General features: G+C 40.7%; 1 protein-coding gene across 1 annotated transcript in view; it reads left to right on the top strand.

The window, feature by feature from the left end:
* Window positions 1-25,754, top strand: part of LOC306978107 (uncharacterized protein) — a 91,335-nt gene continuing 65,581 nt past the window's right edge. Inside the window, exons 1-3 of the mRNA XM_079576583.1 lie at window positions 1-227; window positions 548-643; window positions 1,669-1,850. Of these exons, the coding sequence (XP_079432709.1) occupies window positions 582-643; window positions 1,669-1,850 (244 nt within the window). The 5' untranslated portion in view covers window positions 1-227; window positions 548-581. The remainder of the gene's footprint in view (window positions 228-547; window positions 644-1,668; window positions 1,851-25,754) is intronic.

Here is a 25,754-nt window from a genome sequence, read left to right as displayed (position 1 = left end):
GGCGACTCAATTGGGTATAAAGCATCAGGCCACATCTGCCTCGAGCTTCTTCTACAGCTGATCAAAAACATCCTGCGTTATTTGATTTCCACTGGATTTATCATTTGGCACAGTCGGGGCTCGGTGCATCCCTGGGAGACGCGGCTCTTATTTATTTTTTTCTGAAGTGAATGAGACTCCACATACAGCTCTATACTGGAATTAACTGACTGTCAACAGGCGTTTGGGTTCGTGCTTTTCATTTTTACCTATGCATGTGGGCGAAATTCACTCAATTTAATTTGATCTATACCTGGATCTTCCTTGTTTTTTGGGGGGAGTTTTATGTGTATATGTGATTAAGTTGCATGATCCCTTCTGTATTGAACTTTTATCACAGAGTAAGATCATCTCAAGATCGTGTACCTGTGCTTCCAACATTCCCCTGCATTTCACATTCAATTAATTTCATCCCATGCATGCACCTTTTTCACTCTCCTCTCAAACTTTTTTTTCCCCTTGCTTTACCGTGTAAAGTTATGGCTGGTGTGTGTGTCCTCTCTTGCAGCGCACCTGTTGCCTCCACGGAGCGCCGGACCATCATGATACCTCCCGGAGACTGCATGTACGCGGGACGGAAGCGGAGGAAGCCCGTCCAAAAACAGTTGAGTTTGGCACACTTAAGATAATATCAGAACCAAAACAAAAAAGAGTTGTGGCACAATGTGTGTTTCCCTCCTCGGCCAATGCAAGTTAGAATCTGGAAGCACCGCTGATCTAGATTCACATTTGGGACCATGCAAGGCAGTATATTTCTATTCTCCTTATCCCCCCTTTGATGCCACAACTTATTTGGAAACACAATTAGACAAAACAACATTGCGGTGAGGCGTAAGATGTGGATTTCCCTGGATAGTTTCTTTTTACTCGCCCTAACTTTTGCACGCCATCTTTCCACGGTTATCGCCGGGCCACCGCAAACTTGTTCCCAACTTTTCAGAATCGTCCCACGTTGTTTTTTCCCCCCGAGATTACAAAACAAACACAAAACCCGGCACCTCATGTCATAAACTGCAAATGTTTCTGATCATAAACGGGATCCCGAGGTGGGGTTGTCATGGCGATTTGACTTCATAAAGTTTGCATGTTTTGTGCGGCCGCATTAAATTAGATAGTCCTGGATGGGCAGCGACACATGTTGAATGTTCTGCGGAGCGACATTGCTTCTGTTATTGGCTCGGATCTCTTTTCAAACGTAAGCCCAAGAAATGAATCCATAATTTACCCCAAAAAAAATGTGAGCATGCGTGACAAACTTATAAAAAAGGTGTATTTTAGATTTTACTAGTTGTAGAATTGGTGCGATAAACTCACTTTCTTTCTCTTATTACACATATCCTCATTAGTTAGGCCTTGAAAACATTGCCTTTTAAAATGTGGAATGTTTTGAAAGGGCCCGCCTAATGAATTAGCAGTAGCCCCAATAAGTTAAACAACTAAAACGATTTTGTGCGTGCTGCTTTCGCTTGTTTTTGAAGCCGTTCCAAGTGTAAACCGCTCAGTGAGTAGTGAGAAAATTACCCATTAAAGCCTCTCTTTTTGCTCCCTGCCAACTTTTTGTTAACCCTGTCCTCTCCGCTTTATATGTCTTTATTTGATCTTTTTCCTTGTTTGTTTTTGTGTCGTCAGGAAGCCGTCTTCTAACAACGAGAAGACCAACCCTTCCAAGCGGCACCGGGACCGGCTGAACGCGGAGCTGGACCGGCTGGCCAACCTGCTCCCCTTTCCCCCAGACGTCATCTCCAAACTGGACAAGCTCTCCGTGCTGCGCCTGGCCGTCTCCTACCTCCGCGTCAAGAGCTTCTTCCAAGGTAGGACATTCAAATTTACTTGTAAAAGGATTTGTTGTACCGACGTGTGTGCCCACATTTCTGCTTCTGACATTACAATAGATTAAGTGACAATAAAGCATTTTTGATTTTTTTCTTACTAAACGTATAGGCACATTTTTGTTGATATTACATACTTACAATTCTTTCATCATATTTTCATTCTCAAATCTTGCTAAGCCTCATCATCTCCTGTTGCTTTATACAACACAAGTAACTTAACGTCAGTGGGCTACACTTGGTGTTTTCTGCCCAGTTTAGCTTAGTCAGCACACACAGTTGTGGCAAAGGAGATAATTGGACTTATTAAAGGTGTCTTTTAGTGGATTAGGAATCACGCAGGGAGAGATGTCACTGCTGCTTTGTACTTAGTGATTCTGAGGGTGGTCAATTTGTATATAGTGTAGTTTGTAAATGCCATAAGAATGATATACTGCATCTATTACAATGTTTATGAGATAGTTTTAAAATGCTAATAATAATGTCCGTTTTATAACCATGCTTTATGCATAATGCAGACTCAAGGTACTATTTCTCCTCAATATCTCAGTGAAATGCTTGATTTGTTTAAAAAAAAAAAAAATCTCTAGGTTTTATATATTTTACTTCTTGCATAAAAGCCTTGGGAAACTCATATTTGTTTGCATGCACCGCTGCTTGATGCCGCGTTATCAGTGGCAGTAGTGACCAGCCCCGCTGGTCCGCTTTGATGCTGGCCATAATGAGATTAATTAGAGCAGAACATGAGGGATTTTGGTGCGTTTACATCTGTGATCTACGCTCCACTGCTCTCTACTCTTGGCTATTTTACACTCATGCTTTTAGTGTTTTTTGACCATAGAAATGTCTTAAGATATGTTTCAGATGAGCAACAAGTTTGTATCAATATCCACTGTGACCTAAGGCATGGCTTGGAGTCATTACTTTTATCATTTTAGAGTCAGTAATGTAAATTGCTCTGTGATTGTAACTTTCAGGTTAAATGTAGAAGTTAAAGTATGACATAAAATGAATGAAATAAAAGTATATTTATGAAATGTGAATTAAAACACGGAGAGCGTTCTCTGTGTAATCAGCCTGCAGTTCCGTGTGTCCACCACTAGAGGGGCTATATGAGGCGAAATAGCTGCGGGACGTCGTGGACTAAAGCATGAACAGTGGTTTCACAAAGCAATCATTTGCCTCTTTTTATTGTTATCTTATTCCTAAGTTTAGTGCTGAAAATGTTCACTCATGCTGATATAGAGATGGCACCTTTCTGCATCACGGGCAATGAATAATGATGAAAACAAACATGAAGCATAACTATGATTGAGGGAAATGTAGTGGGTCTATTGTGGACGAGGGAACTGAATAGCATGACCATTAAGACAGTTTTCATATTTAGCTTTTTTGTTTTATGTCTGTGTTTAAGGTATATGATTAAAGTATCAACGAAGTATTAAAACTAAACTGAATGAAAGATGAAACTTTGTGAATCAACTTGACTAGCTATAAAGTTTGACATATAGTGAATCGTAAACGTGATCCATTTGAATTAGTGAGGATGTTTATGAAGTAGATAGCAGGTGGTTGGTGGGCATTTTGGGATTTCGGCCGTTGTTGCGTGACTGAGGGCGGAGTAAAGTCAAGTGTACCTATAGGGCACTCTACTGTATGCAAATACAGCCTGGGGCCATGTGCGTGCGGCGCCATATGAGGCTTTGTATATGAACAAACAGTAAAGCTGCTTTTTAGGAACGGTCATTTCACTGAGATAATGTGCAAATATAAATTACCTGTCACAAAACTTACTTACACAGCCATAGCTTACGAGAGACATGCTATAACTGCACCTATGCGAAAACATCCCTCCCTTTTGTTACTTTTGTTCGTCCCTGTCAGATTTTGGGTCATAATTATTGTGTTTTCAGCATGTTCCGGTCCGATACCTTTGTGTCTTAAGCTCCGTATCTGTTGTTCATCTGAATGTGTTGACAGCAGCAGCCTGTGGTCCCTCCTCTCCCAGTGTTCGGCCTCTGCCTTACCTTGTAATTGCTGAGCTTGTTAAATATTTACCCCAAGGATTAACTATCCCTCCATTGCTTTTCTTACATAGCATGCAAATATTGTTGGTGACTACACTATCCTGCATAATTTGGACTTTAAAAAGGCCAAGCACTTTTAATTAAGCTATTATTAAGACGGCAAAGTATGATTTCCAACACTGATTTCTAATAAGCTGATACTAAATTAAGTCTCTTTAAATCTACCTTGTGTTTTTTGTGTGTTATTGACCTATTTATCGAGCAGTTTTTTGCAGCAGTTTAGTTGCTTTTGCGATGTTTATTGCTTTACAGCAGCAGGTAATTCATTGGAGACAACAAGGAAAGAAAACTGTGGAACAATGAAATTACCGTACACTTCGTAATAGAGGAGCAATTTATTTTTCTTGATCCTGTTGCAGTTTGTATTTGGTTGTTAAAATGTTATTTCTGTAAGTCCTCTATTGTATTTTGTGCCCTATAATAGGAATTATAAACCCCCCTCGCACTTACTGTAACATCTGGACTGGGCTTCATTGCTTTGATGCGGACTTTGACTCAGTGACACACTTCCTCGCCTTTTTTAAATCCTTAATCCTCGCTTCGTTTTTTTTTTTTTTTTTTTTTCCCGTTTTCACTAATTCCTGCTTACACTGATGCATTTTGGGAGTTCAGTTTGGGACCGGCTAAGACCACACAGCGCGCGGTACAAATGACAGACTTCAGCTGCGGTCGTCCCACGGTGTAAATGAACGTCTGTAATAATCAAGTCTATAAATAAAAGTTTGGTCTAATGTAGATGATTGCTTTTGTTGAATTTATGGTTCAATAATGTGCTCTTTGGTTGTTTTACGATGTAATAATGTGAAACAGTGAGGAAGGAGCCAGATTTGTGAATTGATTATGATGTTTTTATAAGACTGATAGATCCGGTAGATACTTCATTGTCATTGAAAGTTCACAGAAAAACGCACACCTATACATAAAAAGTGAACCAATATAGAACGTAGACTTATATCCTATAGGAAAATATATCTATAACTTTTATAGTAGTTCTATAGTAGTAAATAGGCCCATGAGTGTAATCTATAACTAGGGCTGGACAATATGGCAAAACTATTTTTATTTTTTCATAATAAAAATAAAGTCATGTAGCTGATTCATGAACTTAGCCAGAGCTTTTATACAGACCTCAACTCTAACAATAATCCAGTATTATTTAACACCGAAGTCTTCCTTTGTCTCGTCCAAACTGCAAAACTAGGTGCTGTTTCTGCCAAGGAAACGTCTGTAAACCTTACTAAAAGTGGAGATTGGGGATTTCAATTAAATTTCGATTAATTGCCCAGCCCTATACGTATTAAACCCAGCAATATCAAAGAGTGCATGTATTTTATTAGTGTTTAAGCCATGTCATCTGTGAGTTTGGTCACAATGTAGACTGAGTAATGCAGTGTTGGGGGTCAAAATACGTGAATATACCAGTCACTACAATTCAAGTAACTCATGTTACAAGTGCATTTTAATGTACGAATGAAAAAATGGCAAATGCCCCTCAAATAACATGCAACATGCCATATCAAGTTGGACACTGGTGTATTAGATCTGCATTTACAAAACACAAGAGAATGAGTGAAAGCGAAGGAAAAAGGAATCTCCGACTTCACTTTTGGCATTTTTACTATTTTCAGTTTGCATTTTGCCAAAAGCAACTCAAAAGTAGCTCAAAGTAGTGTAACTCAGCTATGTGATATGTGATACAAACTTAATACATTTTTAAAGCTGTAGTCACTAATATAAAATATACTACATTTTTTAAGTAACTTGCCCAACACTGGAGTAATGTGGAGTAGTTGATATTTCCTTATCACGCCCGCCTCAAGCTCAAAGTAGCTCTCCTGACGCCAGCTCTAGCCAAATAATCAATATTGGTGTGGGAGAATTGGTCACAGGATGTTCAATTGCACTTCAACTCTATCTAATCTTGAGCTAGTAAAAGTTAGCCGTAGCCAGGGTAGTAAAATGCTATGAGGTAAACCTGTCACCAGTGTAGTTTTCTATTGTGTTTGTCTTTGGTCTGGCGGTGGTTGTGTATTATGGTACTCTGAGGCTCCATTTGGGGGAGATGTTTTGCATGTTTCGCTGCGGTCGCGTCGCTGCTGTATCGGTGGAGCTTGTGGCCGGTGTCACATGATTTTTTCGAGACAGACGTTTTCTCTCTGTGTTTATGTTGTCTCTTGTCTCCCGTGACAACAGCTTTACAATGGATGGGAAAAGGTTTGCATTTAGATAGAACAGATAAATTAATACTTTCAAACAGACAGTGTGGTATTTAGTGGTGTGTAAGTTTGCACAAGAATAGTTAAAATGTGTTTGAGTGAGTGAGCTTGCTTGAGCTTGTCATTTATCTTTTCTATTTCCTTTTTGTGCAAATACAGTTGTGCCAATCAGTTTACACGCCCTGGTGGATTTTATTTAAAACATTTTTTGGGCCATTTCTCAAAGAATATGAATGAAAACACAACAACTTTTTCTCACTCATGGCCAGTGATGTTGTGAAGCCATTTATTGTGAGAAAAAAAAATCATTTCAAATCACCATAACAAAATAAAATATCAAAATGACCCTGTTTAAAAGTTTACACACCCCAGTTCCTAATACTGTGTATTGCCCCCTTTCGCACCATGGACAGCTTGAAGTCTTTTGTTGTAGTTGTGAAGTAGGTTCTGTATATAATCTATTGGTCTATCTATCGATTGGCCCTTTCTTCGATGATGATTTGAAATTAGTTCGCACACTTTTTTCGACAATAAATGGCTTCACAACATCATTGACCATGGTTGTGGAGAAGGTTCTGTATATAATCTGTATATATTCTATTGGTCTATCTATCTATTGGCCCTTTCTATTGGTCTATCTATCTATCGGCCCTTTTTTTCTATGGTAATTTGAAATGAGTTCACACATTTTTTTCACAATAAATGGCTTCACAACATCATTGACCATGGGTGAAATTTTTGTGTGTGTTTTCATTCATATTCTTTGAGAAATGGCCAAAAAATGGTGTTTAAACTTTTTGACACTACTGTATATCCACATTGCAGTCAACTCTAGTTAATGTCATTTCTCTCACCTCCATGACACAATCGTTATACTCCCTTAGCCTTTCCCCCACATTTTAGATTTTGTGCATATCTCAACATTTCGAGCCGCCAGTGTTTGCAATCATACAAACCTAAGTGTTGATAAGTCTCGCCTACTCTTGGTGCTCGTCTGGCTGCCGACGAAAGAGGAAGAGAGCGGCCGCAGAGCCCACAGACACACGCCAACCCTGCGCCGGGCGTGACGTCAGCGTGTAGACAGGACGCACTGTTAAGAAAGTTTAAGGAGAAGTGTGTGACTAAGCTATTTTGTCCAACCTTGTGTCTGATTATCGCTAAACCACAGTGCGTTTTATTATTTGGCCTGTTCTTACATTGTGGATTCTATCAGGAGGGGCATCACTGAAATTCATTGCTGATATGAACATCACCACACGATGGTCATTTCAGTAAGCTCATAACATTACATGATATATAGGGTAAATTCGATTCTTTCCAAATCTGTAAATCTTTCTGCACCACATCCTCTACTTCATTTTCCTCTGTTAAAGACATGAAGGGCAACAAATTCTCTAAAAGTTCCCATGTGTTATCAGATAAATTTCAAAGCACCGAGTAATCAATTTTAGGGTTATCCTCCTGTGCATCTAATTGTATTCAGCCCGTCATAAGTGCCCCTTTCTTTGCCTGCCATAGATGGACCTTGTGTTTACTAAACTTTGCCTGACCCTCCAGACTCCATCCCCCCCCCCCCCTTCCCCCCCTCCCCTCCTTCCTCACTGTGTTACCCAAAGGCAGTAGTATCAGAGGCCAACCCCGCTCTGCACAGCTCACGCACCGCGGGACGAGAGGACAGGGGTTAGCAGAAACTGAAGGGTCACATTTTGGTCGTTTCATTGCGACAGTTTTAAAAATAGGAACTCTCGCTCATGAGCTTTTAGTAAATAAGTCTTAACCCCGGCCTGAACCGAGCACGATTCCTCCGGTTTGGCTTTACCCAAATCTAAAAGCTTGGTAACGAAAATTAGACGAAAATGAGGATGAAAATGCAACAAAAGAGTGAGAAAAGTGATGAAAAAGTGACGAAAAAGTGACGAAAAAGCCATAAAAGAGCAACAAAAAAGTGCCAAAAAGGTGATGAAAGAGTGATGAAAAAGTGACCAAAAAGCTACAAAAGAGCAACAAATAGTGACAAAAAGGTGATGAAAAAGTGACGAAAAAGCCATAAAAGAGCAACAAAAAAGTGACAAAAAGGCAAATAAAATGTGACAAAAAGCGATGAAACTATGGCAAAAATGTGATGAAAATCCAACAATACAGCGATGGAAAAAAATGTCTAAAAAGTAGCGACAACGTGAGGAAAAAGCTCCATTTAGATGAGTTTTGTAAGTCTTAGCTTTCAAATGAGGAGTTACACTGGCCTATAACCTTTTAGATTTGGGTAATGCACTCAGTTAAGGTGGAGGTTAAGAGGTTAAATAGACATATAGCCTCTCATTTTGTAGTTTTCAGCCTTGTCCTATATTTGCAATCAATTCAAACAAAATATTGAACTTCACAAAGAAAATACGGAAGCTTCTGTTTAAGAGACCGTCATGAGTTGGTTTTTCTCTGACCGAAAATGCAGAGTCAATTCTAAATCAGCCTTTTGTGGAAATTTCCTTCTGGATGGTACACAGTTTATACATTTTGTGGCATCGCTCTGGTTTGCTCTTCTAAATTAGGAAAGTATTGACACAACCCACAAGACTTTGAACTTAACCATGTTAGTTTAAGCTGCTTGGAAAGTACACATTTCGATCCTTCGAGATCGTCTATTGACAAAACCATCTCGAGTCGGCTGCTACAATTAATCACTCTTTGGCATAAACATGCGTGGGCGAACTCCTCCCTCCGGGAACTTTGGCTGATTAAATATTTATTTTCATTGTGTATTTGAATAGAGGGCAGAGATAGCGTCGTTAATAATGCATCCGTCTAATAACCTCCCGTAAAGGCCCTTGTTTCTCCGCTGTCACCTTTGAATAAACCTATTTGAGAAGCTGCTCCACTGACAGTTCCCGACAATGGAGACAATTGGGGTTCCTCGCTTGACCTGTGGCGTTTGTATCGTAATACGCTCCACTTTAGCTTAGCATTAGCCGCGCCGCTCATTAACCTGTTTGCCACATCTTTGTTTTTGAAGTAAACACTCGGGTCACGAGGCCTTTCACCTTTTTTCCTTTCAGTTTTTGTTGTCAGACTAGCGAACAATTAAGACAAGTTAGTTCGACTTTCTCGGGCGATTAGTATCAATGTGACAAGCTCTGAATCAGTGTTTACGTGTTAATGCTGCCGCTTATCACAAGAGACGGGACTTAAGCAGCCATTGAACCGTCGTGTTGGCTAAATGTCATGTGTCAAAACAGGCCTGAAGATAGAAAGAAAAGGGTTTAGTGCTGGTGTGGTGTAAAGAAATGTTTGCATTATACAGCACAACATTTGACAGCGTGTCACATTGTATTCATGTACAGTGCACAGTAGAGTAGCTTGTAAGTAAGGGATAATGCATGATGAGGTGTCCATTATCAGAGTCCAGTTATTGCTTATAATGGACTGTGGGAATGTGATGTCATATCACTAAGCATTACTGTTCACATTAAAACACTTGGACACCACAGTGTGTTAGATGTATTTACCAGCAGTAACTCAGCAGTTGTTCCACGGCTATTTTCTCCACTTTTTATACTGTTTTCAGCTAATGTTAGTCAATGGAAATGTATGCTAACAGCTGCAAAGATGGCGGATCTCCATGGTAACTGTGGAATTTCCCGAACTCTATGCCATGGTCCCACAGCTACAGTGGAGTAAATGTGATTTAACTGTTGCGACACCAACCAGCCAATCAGAATTGAGTATTCACCTATTACCCATTAACCCTCACCTTAACCAAGCACATGTTCTTCAGTTCAGCTTTACCCAAATCTAAACGCTGACAGCCTAGTGTAATGCCTCAGCTTTTTTGTTGCGTCGTTGCTGCTTTATCATTGCTTTTTTTTCTTTTTTTTTTCATTATCAGGTTTTTGTCACATTTTGGAACCACTTTTTTGTTGTTTGTTTATAATTTTTTCATCTCATTTTTGTCACGTTTTTGTTGCTTTTTCATCACTCTTTTGCTGTTTTTTTGTTGCTTTTTTATGTTATTCTTGATTTTGTGGCTTTTTCTGTGGCTTTTTCTGTGGCTTTTTCCAAGGCTCTTTTTCATTGCTTTTTCGTCATGTTGTCATCACGCTTTTGTCACTTTTTTGTTGCACTTTCATTGTCGTTTTTGTGGCTTTTTCCAAGAAGCTTTTAGATTTGGGGAAAGTGTGATCGGTTTGGGTGGTGGTTAAAACAAACAAAATGGAGAGACAGATGTTTGTCCACTTTGTTTGTTGGATTGGTTTGCCATAATTCTTTCCTAGCACCTTTACATTGTTTCACTCGATCAACTTTTGGGATTTTTGCTATAAACCCAATTTCAATGTAGCGACAATTTCTCTTTTTATTCAAAGCAAAACAATATGCCCAAGTGAACACTGATCAATCCTCCCATCTTTCCTAGTAAAGTATTGAAAGTATAAGGTTATATCGGCCCGTGTTGTCCTGCTCTTTGACCATAGCTAACATTTACATCTGCCCTCCTCCTGTTGCTCTCTGTAGGCCGTGTCTTTCTGACCTCTGTTAAAGAGATTCACCTCTGACCAGTGCGTGATCGGCCTAAATGCCACCACTAAGGATTTTCTATTTCCTCTTTTCTCTTTGCATGCAATGTCTGCAGCTCCGTGCTACTGCTGGTTCTATATACAGGACTGTGGACATTATAGTTTAATGTAAATATTATGTTTTCATGGCAAGTACAACACAGTGCTTTGTATCTACTCTTCTGCTGATTGTTTTGTGCAGCCTGGTATTGGCAAACCTTTTTAATTCAGCGGTGCATGTATGTATTTGAACATGTCTGTTGTTGCCTATTGATCTGTTAATGTACAATTGATTTGTGATGCGTGCCTGGGAGATTCCTATTGACTTTTTCCCCCCTATCTTTCATTCATTGTTTTATTGTACAACATTTTTACAATCTACTCGGCCAAAAATGAATGCAGCTTTTGACCCCCAATCATAACGGTGCTGTTTTTCAACGTTATTATTATAAAAGTGTAGGTCAATGGTAAATTCTACTTATTGCCCTGATACAGAAAAGTGTGCGGACAAAAGCATCAGAATAGAGACAAAGAAGTGATGAAAAAGCAACAAAACTGGGGACAAAAACAGTTACTAAAAATGCCAAAGATGAAAAATGAAAAGTGACTAAAACGCAACAAAACAGGCAAAGAGAAAGTGTCAAAAAATACGACAAAACAGTGATGAAAACACAGCAAAACTCGAGACAAAAAAGTAACTATAAACAACAAAAATATGACCAAAAAGCGCTACAAAACTGCAATGTGACAGCAACACGGCAACAACACGAGGAAAAATCTTTCAAAGGCGGTGTTACACTGGCCTATAGGCTGTGAACTCCAGTCGATAAGCTTTAAGATTTGGGAAAAGCCAAACTGGAGAAAATGTGCTCGGTTAAGGCGTGGGTCAAGAGGTCAAAAGGAAGTTTCAGCATCAGACTCAAGCATCATAAAAAGTAGATACAAAGATTCCCTGAATCTACTGCACATCATAGACAAAGTTGATGTTTTTCTTTTGCAGAAGCACCACCAATTTCACACTTTAATTACATACGTCAAACATGAGCTGCCCCTACATGCTTTGCCCCTGATTACTGGTGATTAAAACGCCAGCACGTTTCCTTGTGTCACATTCATAAACCTGGTGTTTCCATGCTAAATCATACTCTGTCTCCCACCCTGTCGCATGTATGTTTGCCCTCTTTGCTGTAATGAGCCACACAATAGCTGTTAACCAGCGCGACAGACCAGCCATGCTAATCCCTTGTATGTGTGGAGTGGCATGAATGGTGCGTATAGGATCTTCTCAGCTCTCTCATTAGTTGCTTGAATCAAAGGATGACACTGGCTTTGTTCCGGCGCGGCCTCTTGTGCCATGCACCGTGAACTCGCTTGAGTGGAGCTCGCCCGCTGGCCCCCCCGGGATCACAAAAGGCCATAAGTGAATTACCGAAATCAGCGCTAAACGGGCCCCCCCATTAGACGCTAAATGTAACAGCTAGTGGCGGCAATAGGAGCCGAGTATGTGTGCAAAGCGACGGGGAGAGTGTGGCTGAGAGTTTAGTGTGAATGGACAGGCAGGACCCATGCAGAGGGAGCAGCAGTCTTTGTTGGGCCAACACTATTGTTGGAGGTTGTCTGCTGTGATTACTGTCAGTGCTACCGCTTAGTGTGCAGCGCTGCCTGAGCGGGAGAGAGAGATGCACAGGGACAAGAGGCAAAGCAACAAGAAGCTCCCAGATTATATTATTGAAGCATTTGGAGCACTGAACAAATAACCACTGTTACATTGAAATGGCAATAGGCACAATTTGGAGATCACAAGGGCTGCAATCAAATACACTAAGAGATACACCTGAAATGTAAGCTTATTTTTACATGAGGATCCAGTTGTTATATAATGAGGAGATTTAATGACGTTTGTTTGGCTGATTTCAAATATCTTCTCAACAGGACAATCAAACATGAACAAATAAAAAGACACTTCGGCACACCTATTACAACAATGTAAGAATAGGAACATGATTCCTGCTCTTCTCATCAAACCAAGACGCTCTTTATTCCCCATTATTTTGTGCGGACTGTAGTGAATCGAGAGTAGCTTTAGGTCAAATGTAGCACGTCTATTTTTGCAACTGTCCCACTCTAACCCCGGCCACGTGATTCTTTTTGCTTTGAATAAATAATTTCACAATGTCATTTTTTTCCCCCCATTTCACTCTACAACCAAACATGCAAAACTGAACGACTGGAATTTCCGCAGGATGGTACAATTCAAATGTCTAGTCTTGTTACTAATGAGGAACTCTTTAAAAAAGCATATTCACACACTTTTTGTAGTCTGATGATTAACTCAAAATCGCGCCAGAGAAACACTTCAAGCCTCTTTTGTCCCGTCCTGATCATATAGAACAGTGCAGCTGAGGACTCCCCTGCGCGAACACCCATTGCCTATTAGCTGCACTGCACATCCAATTTAACTCATCAAAAGCCCATGGTGTCAGTAATGCGATCTGTTGATGGCTAAACCGAGCGAATGGAGATGCTATTCACAAAGGCCTGATGAATGAACCCGCTGACACCGCCGCCGTAGCACGATACCGGCCGGAGCAGCACAATGGCAAACGCCTATAAACGCTAAACCGGTTGGGAGTCACAGACGAGGCGGTCATGTAAAGCACTGACATGTCAACCACAACTACTAGATTTATGGAGCTGTAGTTGTCATAAGGTGTTGGCGTGTATCCCTTATTGGCAGTAATTGAACTTTGGCTGGTCCATTTGTGTGACTGGCAGATTCAATGATATGATTTACTAAAGTGCTATGTGACCTTTACACATCTTTTCATGTGTTAAAATGTGTCACTAAAAAGTCGTCTTTCGAGTTAAAGAGTCTTTTTCGCTCTTGTCCCAGTCCAGATGACAACTTTTTGTAGCATGTGCAAAAGTGGATCAGCACAGCAGTCATTGTGCATTTTTTACTCACGCATCACTCTCCCCTTTACATCCCATTTGCAATACTGGCTTCTTCTTCTGCTAATCTAAATTATGTTCTAGTCTTGAGCATATAATGGCCTATATGCACGCGAGCGGCACGTGACTTCTAAGTGGATCCTCGGGGGGCGCTGCTCTTCCTGTCCTGTTATTTCCCTATGAGTTAGTAGCTGTGTTTTGGCCAAATAAATAAATAGCTCAAGATTACGTGGCAGACAGTGAGTTACTGGTGGACAGTCACTAGCATCGCTTCAGGGCTGACTTCACTGGAGGAAACTTATGTGCTCCTTACGGTACGTGTTGTCTTGAAGCTAACGGCTAACACAATAACATTAAAATAACACCAAGATCGTCCTGTCTTTACTATACTTCTTAGTTTAATTTTTGTGGTATACTAGCCATTAGCTCTGAGATAAACAAAAAAAATCGACTTCATATAACACAGAAGAAAAAAAATCTCAATAAACACAGATTTTGTTCGTATACTTTATTGCCCTCTGCATTTAACCCATCCTTCAATGCCGCTGGGGGCGACCGGTAAGGAGCAGTATCTCGCCCGGGGACCCGTCTCCATGATGTAGAGCCAGGCTGGTGGTCAGAATCACCTGGCTGGAGGATTCACCTATTGCACATGTTTTTAGTGGTAGGGGAAACAGGAGTACCCGGAGGAAACCTACGCAGACACGGGGAGAACATGCAAACTCCACACAGAAAGGCCCCGTCCTGGTGGGAATTGAACCTGGGACCTTCTAGCTGTGAAGCAGAGGCGCTAACACCTGCGCTACCGTGCTGCCTACTGTTTCCTGCGTCATCATATGCAACGTGTTTAACACGTAGCCAGCGACTTCCCATCAGTAACTACATATATTTTATTTTCTATTACTATTTGTTGATTTGTGCAAGACTTCACTAATCCTTTTTGGGAAAATAGCGAGAAAGGAAAGATCACCACTTCCGGAGATCACGCTGAAAAGTCACGTGCATATTAGCTGATTTGTTTGCCTTTTAGTTTGATTTGTGAGGATAACTTCCCTTGGATTTCCTGCATTATATCATTGTTCCCTTTAGGCTCTTCTCATATTAACCCAATTGACATGTCAACCCTATCATTCAGCATTTAAAAAGCCGCCCATAAAGTCAGTCTAATCTCATATAGGTCCAAGGCTATACTCAATACATCAGGAGACGTTTGTTTTGTCTGTCACCTCCATTTATCTTAATTGCGGCATGCTTCAGTGCAGCGCTGCGCCACTCGCCGGTCCCCGCTGTTGTTCCCTAATGTAAATCGATATGTTTCCGTGTGGTTGGAAAGATCACTAACCAAAGGTGGCATCTGACCCGATACAGCTCGATAGGCTAACTACCGCCAGCCAGATGAGGTCCTCTTTCATCCGCATTTGATATGGGAAAAAAGGCTTGTTGTGAGTGAAAAAAAAAAACTGTTCTTTTGATCATGTCACATAAATACAGTATGAGGGTCAGTGGGAGAGGTTTACATGTGGAATGGTATGCACTGAATCAGCAGAAGTGTTGAGAAATGTCGTAGTGAGTGGTGTTTTCCTTATTGATGATGTTTTTTATGAGCTTTGGACTGGCACAAAGATCATGTTTGTCTGTGTGTATTTATAAACGCTTTGATAACAGGATTCCCAATGCCCGTTCCATATAATGTATGAAGTAAAACTGGCAACACTTAACCTCTTACCTTAACCGAGAGCATTTTTTCCAGTGTGGCTTTACCCAAATCTAAAAGCTCCTTGGCCAGTGCAACGGCTCATTTGAAAGCTAAGACCTGTGAACCTGTGACTCAAGAACCTTTGTCTACAACGGAAAGTGTCTGTTTGACTGAGAGCTTACGCAAAAATCATGTGCAAAGCGAAATTTTGTCAATTCCTCTGTCTCATTGTGAGCTGCAATTATAAGGTAAGATTTGTCTTTACGCCTGATGTCCTTCCTCTCTCTTTATACTGACCCAAAATGTATAATGACTTGTGCCGACATGCTACCATATGGTTCTGTTGATGTAAAAGTCGGGCTGTTGTCATAGCAACAATAGCAGCTCTATGAAATACAAGTGTAAGCATCAATATTAGTATTATTTTTATCAAGATTGCCTAAAATTCTGTTGTGAAAGAGCATTTCCAACAGAAAAAATAAAAATACAGTGCTGTGTATGTAAACAGAATGAAGCGCAGGGCTTTTAAGAAGGGGTTATCTGAGTTTTTTGTGCACATGGCTGGCAGGGTTTTTCGGTGCACTCCATGCACCCAGAGCAGCCTGAACTCCCCGTGAACTCATGCTCGCTGCCGAATTATGATCGAATGAGTGAGCCTGACAAAATATTTTTAGGGTGGAGAGAGACGCGAGCGAAGGGTACTGCCAGGGTATACGGGCCGGGAGGGGGCGGCCGAAGATGGTCCCTTATCACATGCGGGACGACAACGTGAGCGCCGGGTAAAGCCGGGATACAGAAAGTAGTTCATACAAGCTCAATGAAACACTTTTGACCTTTGTGAACAAGGCAAACCAAATGACGAAAAACTGGCCAAATTACAGAAACGTTATGGTCATTTGTATTTGGATTGATCACACTTGATTGATCAACCATTGACAAAGGTCTATCCAACTGTCACCTCAATTACACCAATTTCACTTTATAAAAATCATACTTCAGACATAATAATAATAATAATAATGCATTGGTTTTATATAGCGCTTTTCTGGACACTCAAAGACGCTTTACATTTCACTATTCGTTCACTCATACTCGGTGGTAGTAAGCTACTACTGTAGCCACAGCTGCCCTGGGGTTGACTGACGGAAGCGAGGCAACCAGTCTGCGCCATCGGCCCCTCCGACCACCACCAACCTCTCACTCACTACATTCGCTAGGCTTCCTGGTGTTACTAAACGGTCTCCCATCCAAGTACCGACCAGGCCCTTCCCTGCTTAGCTTCCAAGGTCTGACGGGATTGGGCAGAGCAAAGGCGGTATGGCCATAGCCTCTTCACCCCCGCCTTGACCGAGTGCATTTCCTCCAGGTCAGCTTTACCCAAATCTGAAAGCTTCTCGACTGGAGCTCAAAATCTCTAGTGTAACGCCTCATTTGAAAGCTAAGACCTACAAAACTGATCTAAGCTTCTTCCTCTTTTTTTTTTTTACATGTTTTGGACACTTATTTGTGGCATGATCACAGTAACATTATATACACTGAAAAAATGAAATGCGGCCAAAAAACTACAAAAAAGCAAAGAAAATGTGATAAGAATGTGACAAAAAGTGAGAAAATTGTGGCAAAAATGCAACAAAAAAGCGGTGAAAATGTGACAAAAACATGACAAAAAAGCGAAGAAAATGTGGCAAAAATGCAACAAAAAAGCAATGGAAATGTGATAAAAATGTGACAACAAACAAAGAAAATGTGTCAAAAATTTGTCAAAATGTGGCAAAAACAGCAACAAAAATGTGATAAACGAACAAGAAAGAAGCTTAGATGAGTTTTGTAGGTCTTAGCTTTCAAATGAGGCGTGACACTGGCCTATAGGTTGTAAGCTCCAGTTGAGAAGCTTTTAGATTAGGGTAAAAAAGAAGAAAGAAAATGTGATCTGTTAAGGTAGAAGATGAATTCACTTATGGAGGTACATACAGTATTTCCATTATGCTTCGCTGTAATGACTCAAAGGCCACTTGTTTACCCAGGCGCCAGTGCATAATATAATATAATAAACAATCTGTAAATATGAATAAGATAAAAAAATAAATGCCAGCATGTGAGTGTAACAGCAATGATGATGTTTTATGCAGAGCTCAATCAGGTGAAACGCCGCTATTCCAGCCAGGCACCAATAGCAGGTAGCGGAGGTAACAGGATGTGGGAGGATGAGTGACTGCGAGGAGAGGCAGGGAGGGCGGGACAGCGCCGGCGTGAGCGTGAGCGTTGCGTGACTTGCGCTCGGCTCAGCGCTCCAACCCTCGAGGCGATCTGTGTTCACCATCAGAGAAAGAAGGTTTAAGTGTTTCACTGTAAACAGAGCCACATCGCAGCCCGAGGGGATGGTTCGCCGAGGATGTGTGCGCGCCGCGAACAGAAATGATCAGCATCTTTCTCATATCCTCGCGGGAACTACCAAACAAAATAGCATTGTGTGTCGCCAAAGCATTCTCCAGACAAGCGCTTCCTTTATTTTGGCCGCAATTGCTGACCTTCACAGAGCGGACTGTTGTGTTTGTCCTATCAGAGAGGAGCGTCCCGGATCACTTGGCGCCTCTGAGATTTGGATAGACATTGGCAGCACGTGCTACAGGTCCATGGGGAGGTCATGATGGCATAAAAGCTTACCGTGGCTTTTTTAGCGTGAGCTTAGCTGCAGTTTCACGTTTGGAAGTAAGAAAAAGAGAGAAAGAGTTTTGCTTTTCTTTGAAGCTTTCTAGTCATTACAGTGTTGAAAATTGAGAGTCGAATGCTGTTATTTCCGTGTTGTTGTAATAAGCCTAATCAATGTCAATCTGTGTCAATATTCGAACATATATTATGAGTTGTACCCACTGGCAGTGAGTCTGTGAACGCAGCACTGATGCAATGACTTATTCATGTTTAAAGATGCTTTCTGACAAACACATTCAGCATCATTATTGGATCAACTCACTCCACTGAATACTATATGTGAAGGACAACTTGGGATGAGACGTTTTTAGGCACTACTTTGTGGAGCGGGACAGAGTGAATCTGTGTCATGCTTGGCCTGATTATGAGCTCAGGGTTGTCAACGTCCGAAATCCCCTTATAAATCTGACATGATGACGAACATGTATCAAAATAATGAGTGTAGAAGTAATATGGACATTTTCTTGCAAGTACACTGCAAAAATATGTCTTTGATTTCAGTCTTCTTTCATTTGATTATTTTTTTTTATACTTAAATTAAGATAAAACACCTACAGCCGTGATTTCTTTTATCTTAATTTAAGTGTAAATATCTTCCTACATGGACAGATTTCTTGAAGATTACTTTTTGCAGTGTCACCATCGAAGCCAGTTCTTAACCTCTTAACCCCCACCTTATCTGAGCACATTTTCTCCAGTTATTATCCAGGTATCCAGGCATTGCCTAAATCTAAAAGCTTCTCGAAAGAAGCGCCAAAATTAGCACCAAAAACGTGATGTAAAAGTAGATGAAAACGCAAGAAAAACGTGATGACAAAGCAACAAAAAGAGCAACAATAACATGACAAAAGGTGACGTAAAAGTGACGACACCATGGCAACAACGCATGGAAACACAACAAGGGAAAATCTTGTAGGTCTTAGCTTTCAAATGAGGCGGTACAGTAAGAAGCTTTTCAATTTGGGTAAAGCCTTGTGTTTAGATCTAAAGTCAGGGCCAAGAAGTTCTTTCAGGAAGGGCTTAAAATTGTGGCCAATCACGGTGCAACCTATATTCCAGTAGTAGATTATTTTTTACATATCTTCATCCCTTCTTTCATGCGTATTTCCCTTTCTATTCCTCACATGTAGACCATACATCGAGTCAGTTAAATAGTCCGCCTGTGCCTCTCGCTCGGCCTGTTCCTGCTGTAGTGTTTGAATTGGCCCGTTGCAGCAGTGACAGTGTTGAGTCCCAGCAGCTGCCCGGGCGCCCTCCCCTCGCCGTGAGCTCGCGTGCGGAGCCGGGGAACTCTCCATGCTAATGTGGTTTGTTTTCATCATCAAATTGCAAATGTCTTAAATATGCATACCGCTTTCATACACTTATACTATGTTTATCCAGCGGGACTCACTGACAGCCTAATCCCTGTTTCCATACTCTGTCAACTGTCAAATAGAGAGCTCCAGACTGACTGCCGCACTTGTCTGGCTTTTCAAAAATACTCCTGCCTTTTCTCACTCATATTCAATGCCCGATATTCTGCTATTGGAGTGATTTATTTGAGATCAATATTTTAGTTGCTGTTGGATACAATGAATCCAGATGAGACTTGTCGCCGTAATTAAAGACATTCCTAGTCATGTGTTGCTACGTCACGTGAGCAGCTAAACTTTTCCAAGGAGACCTGGCATGTTTTACCTCTTAACACCCACTTGAACCGAGCACAATTTCTCCAGTTTTGCTTTACCCAATTCTCGAAGCTTCTTTAAAGGGACTATACTGAGTTTAAAAATGTTAATACTAAGTATTTTCCTCTCCCTACATGTTCCAGCCATGTCCTTATGTGTAGAATGAGCTCAGACCTGTTCACCACAACTGCCTCTAAAATCCTGCACTGTCACTCAAAAAGGTGTTTATTCAGGTCCGAAGTGCCGTCATGCATGAGCTTAATATAGAAGCTGAAGTTACGCGTACGACCTGAGGTGGCAGTAGTGAGTATAAAATGACCAACTTTGCATCTAGTCCCTTTTAAAAAAAAGCATTGAAATAGTGCAAAAAAAAAAACAGGGATGAAAACGCAGAAAAGCAGGGACAAAAAAGCTCTGAGAATAGTGACATAAATGAGTGACAAAAACCCAACAAAAGAGAGCAACAGAAAAGTAACAAAAAGCAGCAAAAGAGCAACAAAAAAAGTGGCAAAAGAGCAAAAACAAAAGTGAATATAAGTCGATGAAATATGCCAAAAAATTGTATGAAAAAGTGACAAAAATTTGTGACGGAAACACAACAAAAGAGCCAAAAAAAGAAAAGTGACAAAAAAGCAAAAAAAGAGCAATAGAAAAGTGACAGAAAAGCAGCAAAAGAGAAACAAAAAAGTGACATAAATGAGTGATGAAAACCCAACAAAAGTGACAAAAAAGTGACTAAAACGTGACAAAAAAGCCACAAAAGAGCAACAAAAAAAGTGTCAAAAACGCAAAAAAAAAAAGTTGATGAAAATGTGACAAAAATGTGTGACAAAAAAACGCAAGGAAAAAGCTCCATTTAGATGAGTTTTGTAGGTCTTAGCTTTCAAATGAATAGGCTGTGACCTTATGGATTTGGATAAAGCTGAAGTGGAGAAAATGCACTCGGTTAAGAAGTTAAATCGTACTTTTGAAAGAGGAGCGCGATAGAATTCAGCAGATGATGGTGATGTTCTGATTCCAGCAACAAGTTACACTCAATACAAACTAATGGCTTGAGTTGTATTGTATTTACTGGGTTATATGGTATGCAGTATGTCATGTTCAAAACTCTGGCTTAAAAAAATTAAATAAATCTGACTTGATTTAGACTTTTGGATGACTTCCCCCCTCAGGCTTGTCTCTGCTGACGTCACCATCAGTAAATTCCTTTTGCCTAATAAACCCTAATTCAGGACTGTGATCTTCCCGAACTCTACAATAAATAAATAAATTAGCGTAAACAGCAGCCAATCGCGGGAGATTCCTCTCTGTGAGTCACCCGCAGCAAGTCACTTCTCAGAAAGAGACAGAGAGGTCCATAATAACATCATTGTAGCCCTTTTGAAGTCTCATCAGCCAATTCCCAGATACGGCACAAGCTTTTCGGCCGCTGTCTGCCCGTCTGCTGCTGCTCAATGGGACACATTCATCGGAGGCGCTGCTGCTTCTGACACAGGGCAATTGGATCCACCGGATTGCCTTCTCCTCTTCTCACGCAATGTTGTGTAAACGCGGGGGCAAAATGACCTCAATATGTCCTAAACCGTGTTAAGGGTGAAGACGCCGCGCCCGCTCACATGTCCGGAGCTTGATAATGTGCTGATAGTTTTATAAATACTCCCCGTGCAGCGAGGGGGCTGCAGCCAGGAACGAGGAGCGAGGGCCGGCCGCTGTGGTCGTGCAGTCCAGCAGTGTCATCATCTGCTTTAACGGTCTTTCAGTCTGAAGAGAAGTCCTGGTCATGCAAGTTGTTAGAGCACTGGCGCCTTGTGCAGCAATAAAAATGCGATTGACCTGATTGATAAATAGCAGGTCTTTTTTATTTCGACTGTAGTTAAATACAGATTTAAAGTGGCACATTTTAGGAAATACATGTTTTGTAGCCTAACTTTGGGGCCCCCTGCATTGCTTCAGTTGGCCCCGGACCCTACTTTGGGAGCCACTGCTGTATAGCTTTGTGTCAATTCTGAATTCCGATTGATTGGTTCAGTTTAATGCAGGGATCTTCACCATTTTTTAAGGTCAAGGCCCCGATACTGACAATGATGTTCAACTTTGACCCCCAACTATCACAGAGGGTCCAAATACTAGGCCTAATTTCTTATTTTCTTTTTGTCAAAACTATACATTTTTGAAAACTTTATTAAAGAAGCAATGAGAAACACACTGTTTCCAGTTGCTCTAATGTGTATAAAAAAGAAGTCAATGAAACCCTTGTCATATGTTTCATGGCGTTACCGTAGCGATGACCAGAACTCCCTATTTACACTAATGGAAAATGATTTAACAGCACAATTTTACCAAATGACAAGGGCAAATGGAAACATTGTTTTTTCTCATTGCTTATACCAACTGTGGAAATCCAAACATAGTGAACTGGACTATTTGCAGTGCTGTATATTGCATTTGATCGTTTTGTTAAGACAGAAATGTAAAATGACTACGTTTTATGTAAGATGTCGTCTATTTCATCTTAAAACATTTTCCACTTTTGTTTTAGATTCTGACTTTGCATTTGTCTTGTGCTAAATCTACATAGACAAAAAGTACGTTTAGAAACTGTCTAAATCGACTTCTTTCTAAACAAGATACAATCCAAGTATTACTCAAATCTTCAACTTTTACTGTATAGTTATATTTAATAGCGCCGAGTTAAGCCCCGGAGCCAGTAATCCCCTTCTTCCAGCTGAATTGTGTTTTTGTGCTTCATAAGGTGCCAGTGTTTCCCCCCTTTTTCCTTCTTATATTTGTTAATCTCTGTCTAATCCTTCCTTTTTGCCGCTCGACTTGAAGGCCTGCGCAATTTCAACTTGACATTCGCGGCGCAGCCCTCTCCGTGCTTTCAACTGAAGTCAACGCTCGCTGCCGTCTTCATCCAGGGGAGTGCAACGGGGTCAACGTGTCACGCAATAAGATAATACCTCCGGTGATTTTTACACATGGAGAGAGTGGGGGGATGGACACATGAGCGAAGAGGGGTGAAGCGCGTTGCATAATTTATCGGGACATACTCTTTTTCCGTTGTTTTTTCTTGTTTGTCTAAATTGATAAGACGTTAAAGCCTTTTCACTGCACCAGGCCACCAGCTGATTGAACTAACTGCTTAAAACCCTTTGTAAGAAACCTTTATGATATAGAAATATTTGGCTATTTCTACAGTTTTAAATGAGCCCGACTCTAATCGTCACAGCCTGTCCGCGGAGCTAATACAGTCTCGTCTTGTGTGTGTCTTGGCCTGGACGGATCGCAGACACAAAGCACCTGCCAAAAGCCTTCGGGCCGCAGCCTTTTCTCTTGGCATCCCGCTCCTGCCTGCTACTCCGAGGCCGCGCTCCTTCTCATGCAACGTCTGCCCTGGCCAAATTCCCATATACCGTCTCCAGGCTGTTTTCAGGCAGCTTTGTGACCCGCTCTGCTGCTGATGTCATGACATGAAGAAAAAAAAAATCCAACTGGTAGAGAAATGTTCACCACTTTGTGTATCAAAAAGTTCACTTTGAATTCAACAGTAAGGAGCAGGTTGATCAATATGTCGCTTCAAACTTTTAGTGTAAATATGTGCAACAATTTTCCTGCCAACATGAAGTACTGTTTATTAAGTTTAACTCTTAAATCAAACTTCTTTAATTTCCCTGTACAGATCACACAACTGAAATTCACCCAGATCAATTAACATTCTCCTAATTTTATGCAGTCGATGTGTGTGTATTAACCGCCACCTGAGCCGAGCACATTTTCTCCTGTTATTATCCAGGCATTACCCAAATTTACAAGCTTCAAAATGGTAAACGAAGATGAAGAAGCAACAAAAAAAGTTATGAATAAGCAACAAGAAATGTGACCTAACAAAAAAAGCAACAAAGATGATGCAAAAAAAGCAACAAAAACATGACAAAAATGCAACAACAAAAAAAGTTACAAAAAAGCAAAAGAAACATGAAAAAAGCTGCAAAAATGTGACAGAAATGTGGCAAAAAAGCAACAAAAATGTGACTAAAAAGCGTCAAAATGACAGCAACAACGAATGGAAGCATAACAAGGAAACATCTTAGATCAGTTTTGTAGGTCTTAGCTTTCAAATGAGGCATACACAACGCCTATACGTTGTAAGAGGCTTTCAGTTTCTGTGTAAAGTCGATCTGGAGAAAATGCGCTACCTTAAAATGGGGGATAAGAGGTTAATTAACATCATAAATATTAAATATAGGCAAAACATTGTAACATCTTCCCTAATTTAGGCATTTTTTCTCTCAGATTTTAACCTTATCTCTCATTTATGATATGATACAGTATATGCTTAACTCTCTCCAGCCTTTATCTATTGCTTGTTCATCATCGTTCCCTCCTTGGATCTCTTTATTGACCACTATAGACAGGAAACACTCCACAAAAGCCCCAAGGAGTCAAACCTAGGACCTTCTAAAATAACACCCATCAGACACCCTGATACAGTTATTTACCACTCCTGTCATTGTCAAGGGGCATTTGACTTGTTTGTGTCCACTTTCTGGTCTCCTTGTCACCTCGTCGGTAGTTCCTTCCTTTGGGACATCCTGGTAAAGTTGAGGTGCTGAAAGGCTCGACAGGTGTGGGGGAAAAACAAAACAAAATGAAGATGACAGGAGAGAGTGACGTCGTGTCGTTTGGGTGACACAACATTAAGAAACAAGTGGGAAGAGCACAAACTTGTCCTGGCTGAGAGGGCAGGAACATGACATCATGTCCCGAGCAAATAAACCAATAAACTAAACTAAACCTGATTTAAAGGAAGAGCAGTTTGCAAATCTACTCTTGGCACAATGTTATAATAATAACAAAACTACTGGGGGCCACAGACTAGTGATTTCATCAATATGACAAAAGTGATTTATTATTTACTTCTTTAAAAGGACTATACCTAATTTTGAAGCGTTTAAGTCAAAATGTGATGAAATTGGTATTTTTGCAGTCATGCTGTCCTTCGCCGTCCCGGAGCAACCAATACACACTAATAGAATCACGAAGAAGAAGCTAACAGGCTAATGGGCAAAGCTAACTGCAGGCTAGCACCACTTAAACAGTATTTACAGCCAAGTTTGAGTGAAAAAAACTATTTCCATTGTGTTATTGGATGTACAATATCCCTCTCTCCCTTTGGCTTTTCTGTCAGCGTAGCATTTACGCTCACGGACAATTAATACGTTAAAAAATGGCAACTTGCCACGACACCTGCAGTTGCTCTTATGGCCTCTAGGGGCAAGAGTTGCTTAGTGCTGCTTTAAAGTTATTGTTTTTATTGATTTTGAGAGAACAGAAAGAACAGAGACAAATCAATGCTGCTCGAAAAGGGGTGGAATGAAACACTTATCAATTGCCACCCCCTCTTTCAAAGTCCTTATATGCACATTAGCTCATACTTCCCATGGTTTTATTTACTTTCTGTCTTTAAGCATTAAACTATATGTGTATAACATTATTTCCTGCTAAACCAACAACATTTTTAAAAATCTTTTCCTAAAATGTTTCATATTTGAAATGTAGTTTTCCTCTCAACTTATACCCTCCATCCCTTTGAATAAATAAATAAATGTTAGGGGCAAAAAAATTGAGACTGCTATTGATTATGTGGAAAATGAACGCTGCACTAAACCCCGTTGCCTTTCTGTCGTTGCTGTGCCTGAACTTGTTATTGTCTTTTGAATTGAATGTAATAGTGAATCATTCAAAACAATATGTGTTTCCAAAAATATCATAAAATGTTGCAGACATAGTTTTAATTCACCATCCACATTCTCCCTAATATTGAGTGCACTTAAAGTATAGCCTCTCAAAGTATAGCCACAGGTCGCATGCGTACGGCGAGGAATGCTCCCCGCGATAAAAATAGCCCAGTCGACTCTTTAAAAGCCTGCTCTGTTACATGTTGTGGCTGTCGGATAATTCGCCGCCGCGCTGCCCCTTTAAGAGCCGTACAGTAGAGCAGCGCGTCGGTGC

Source organism: Gobius niger (assembly GCF_951799975.1).
Source record: "Gobius niger genome assembly, chromosome: 18".
NCBI classification, from domain to species: Eukaryota; Metazoa; Chordata; class Actinopteri; order Gobiiformes; family Gobiidae; genus Gobius; species Gobius niger.
Note: the sequence above shows the minus strand (reverse complement) of the source record. Positions and strands in the feature narration are given on the sequence as shown.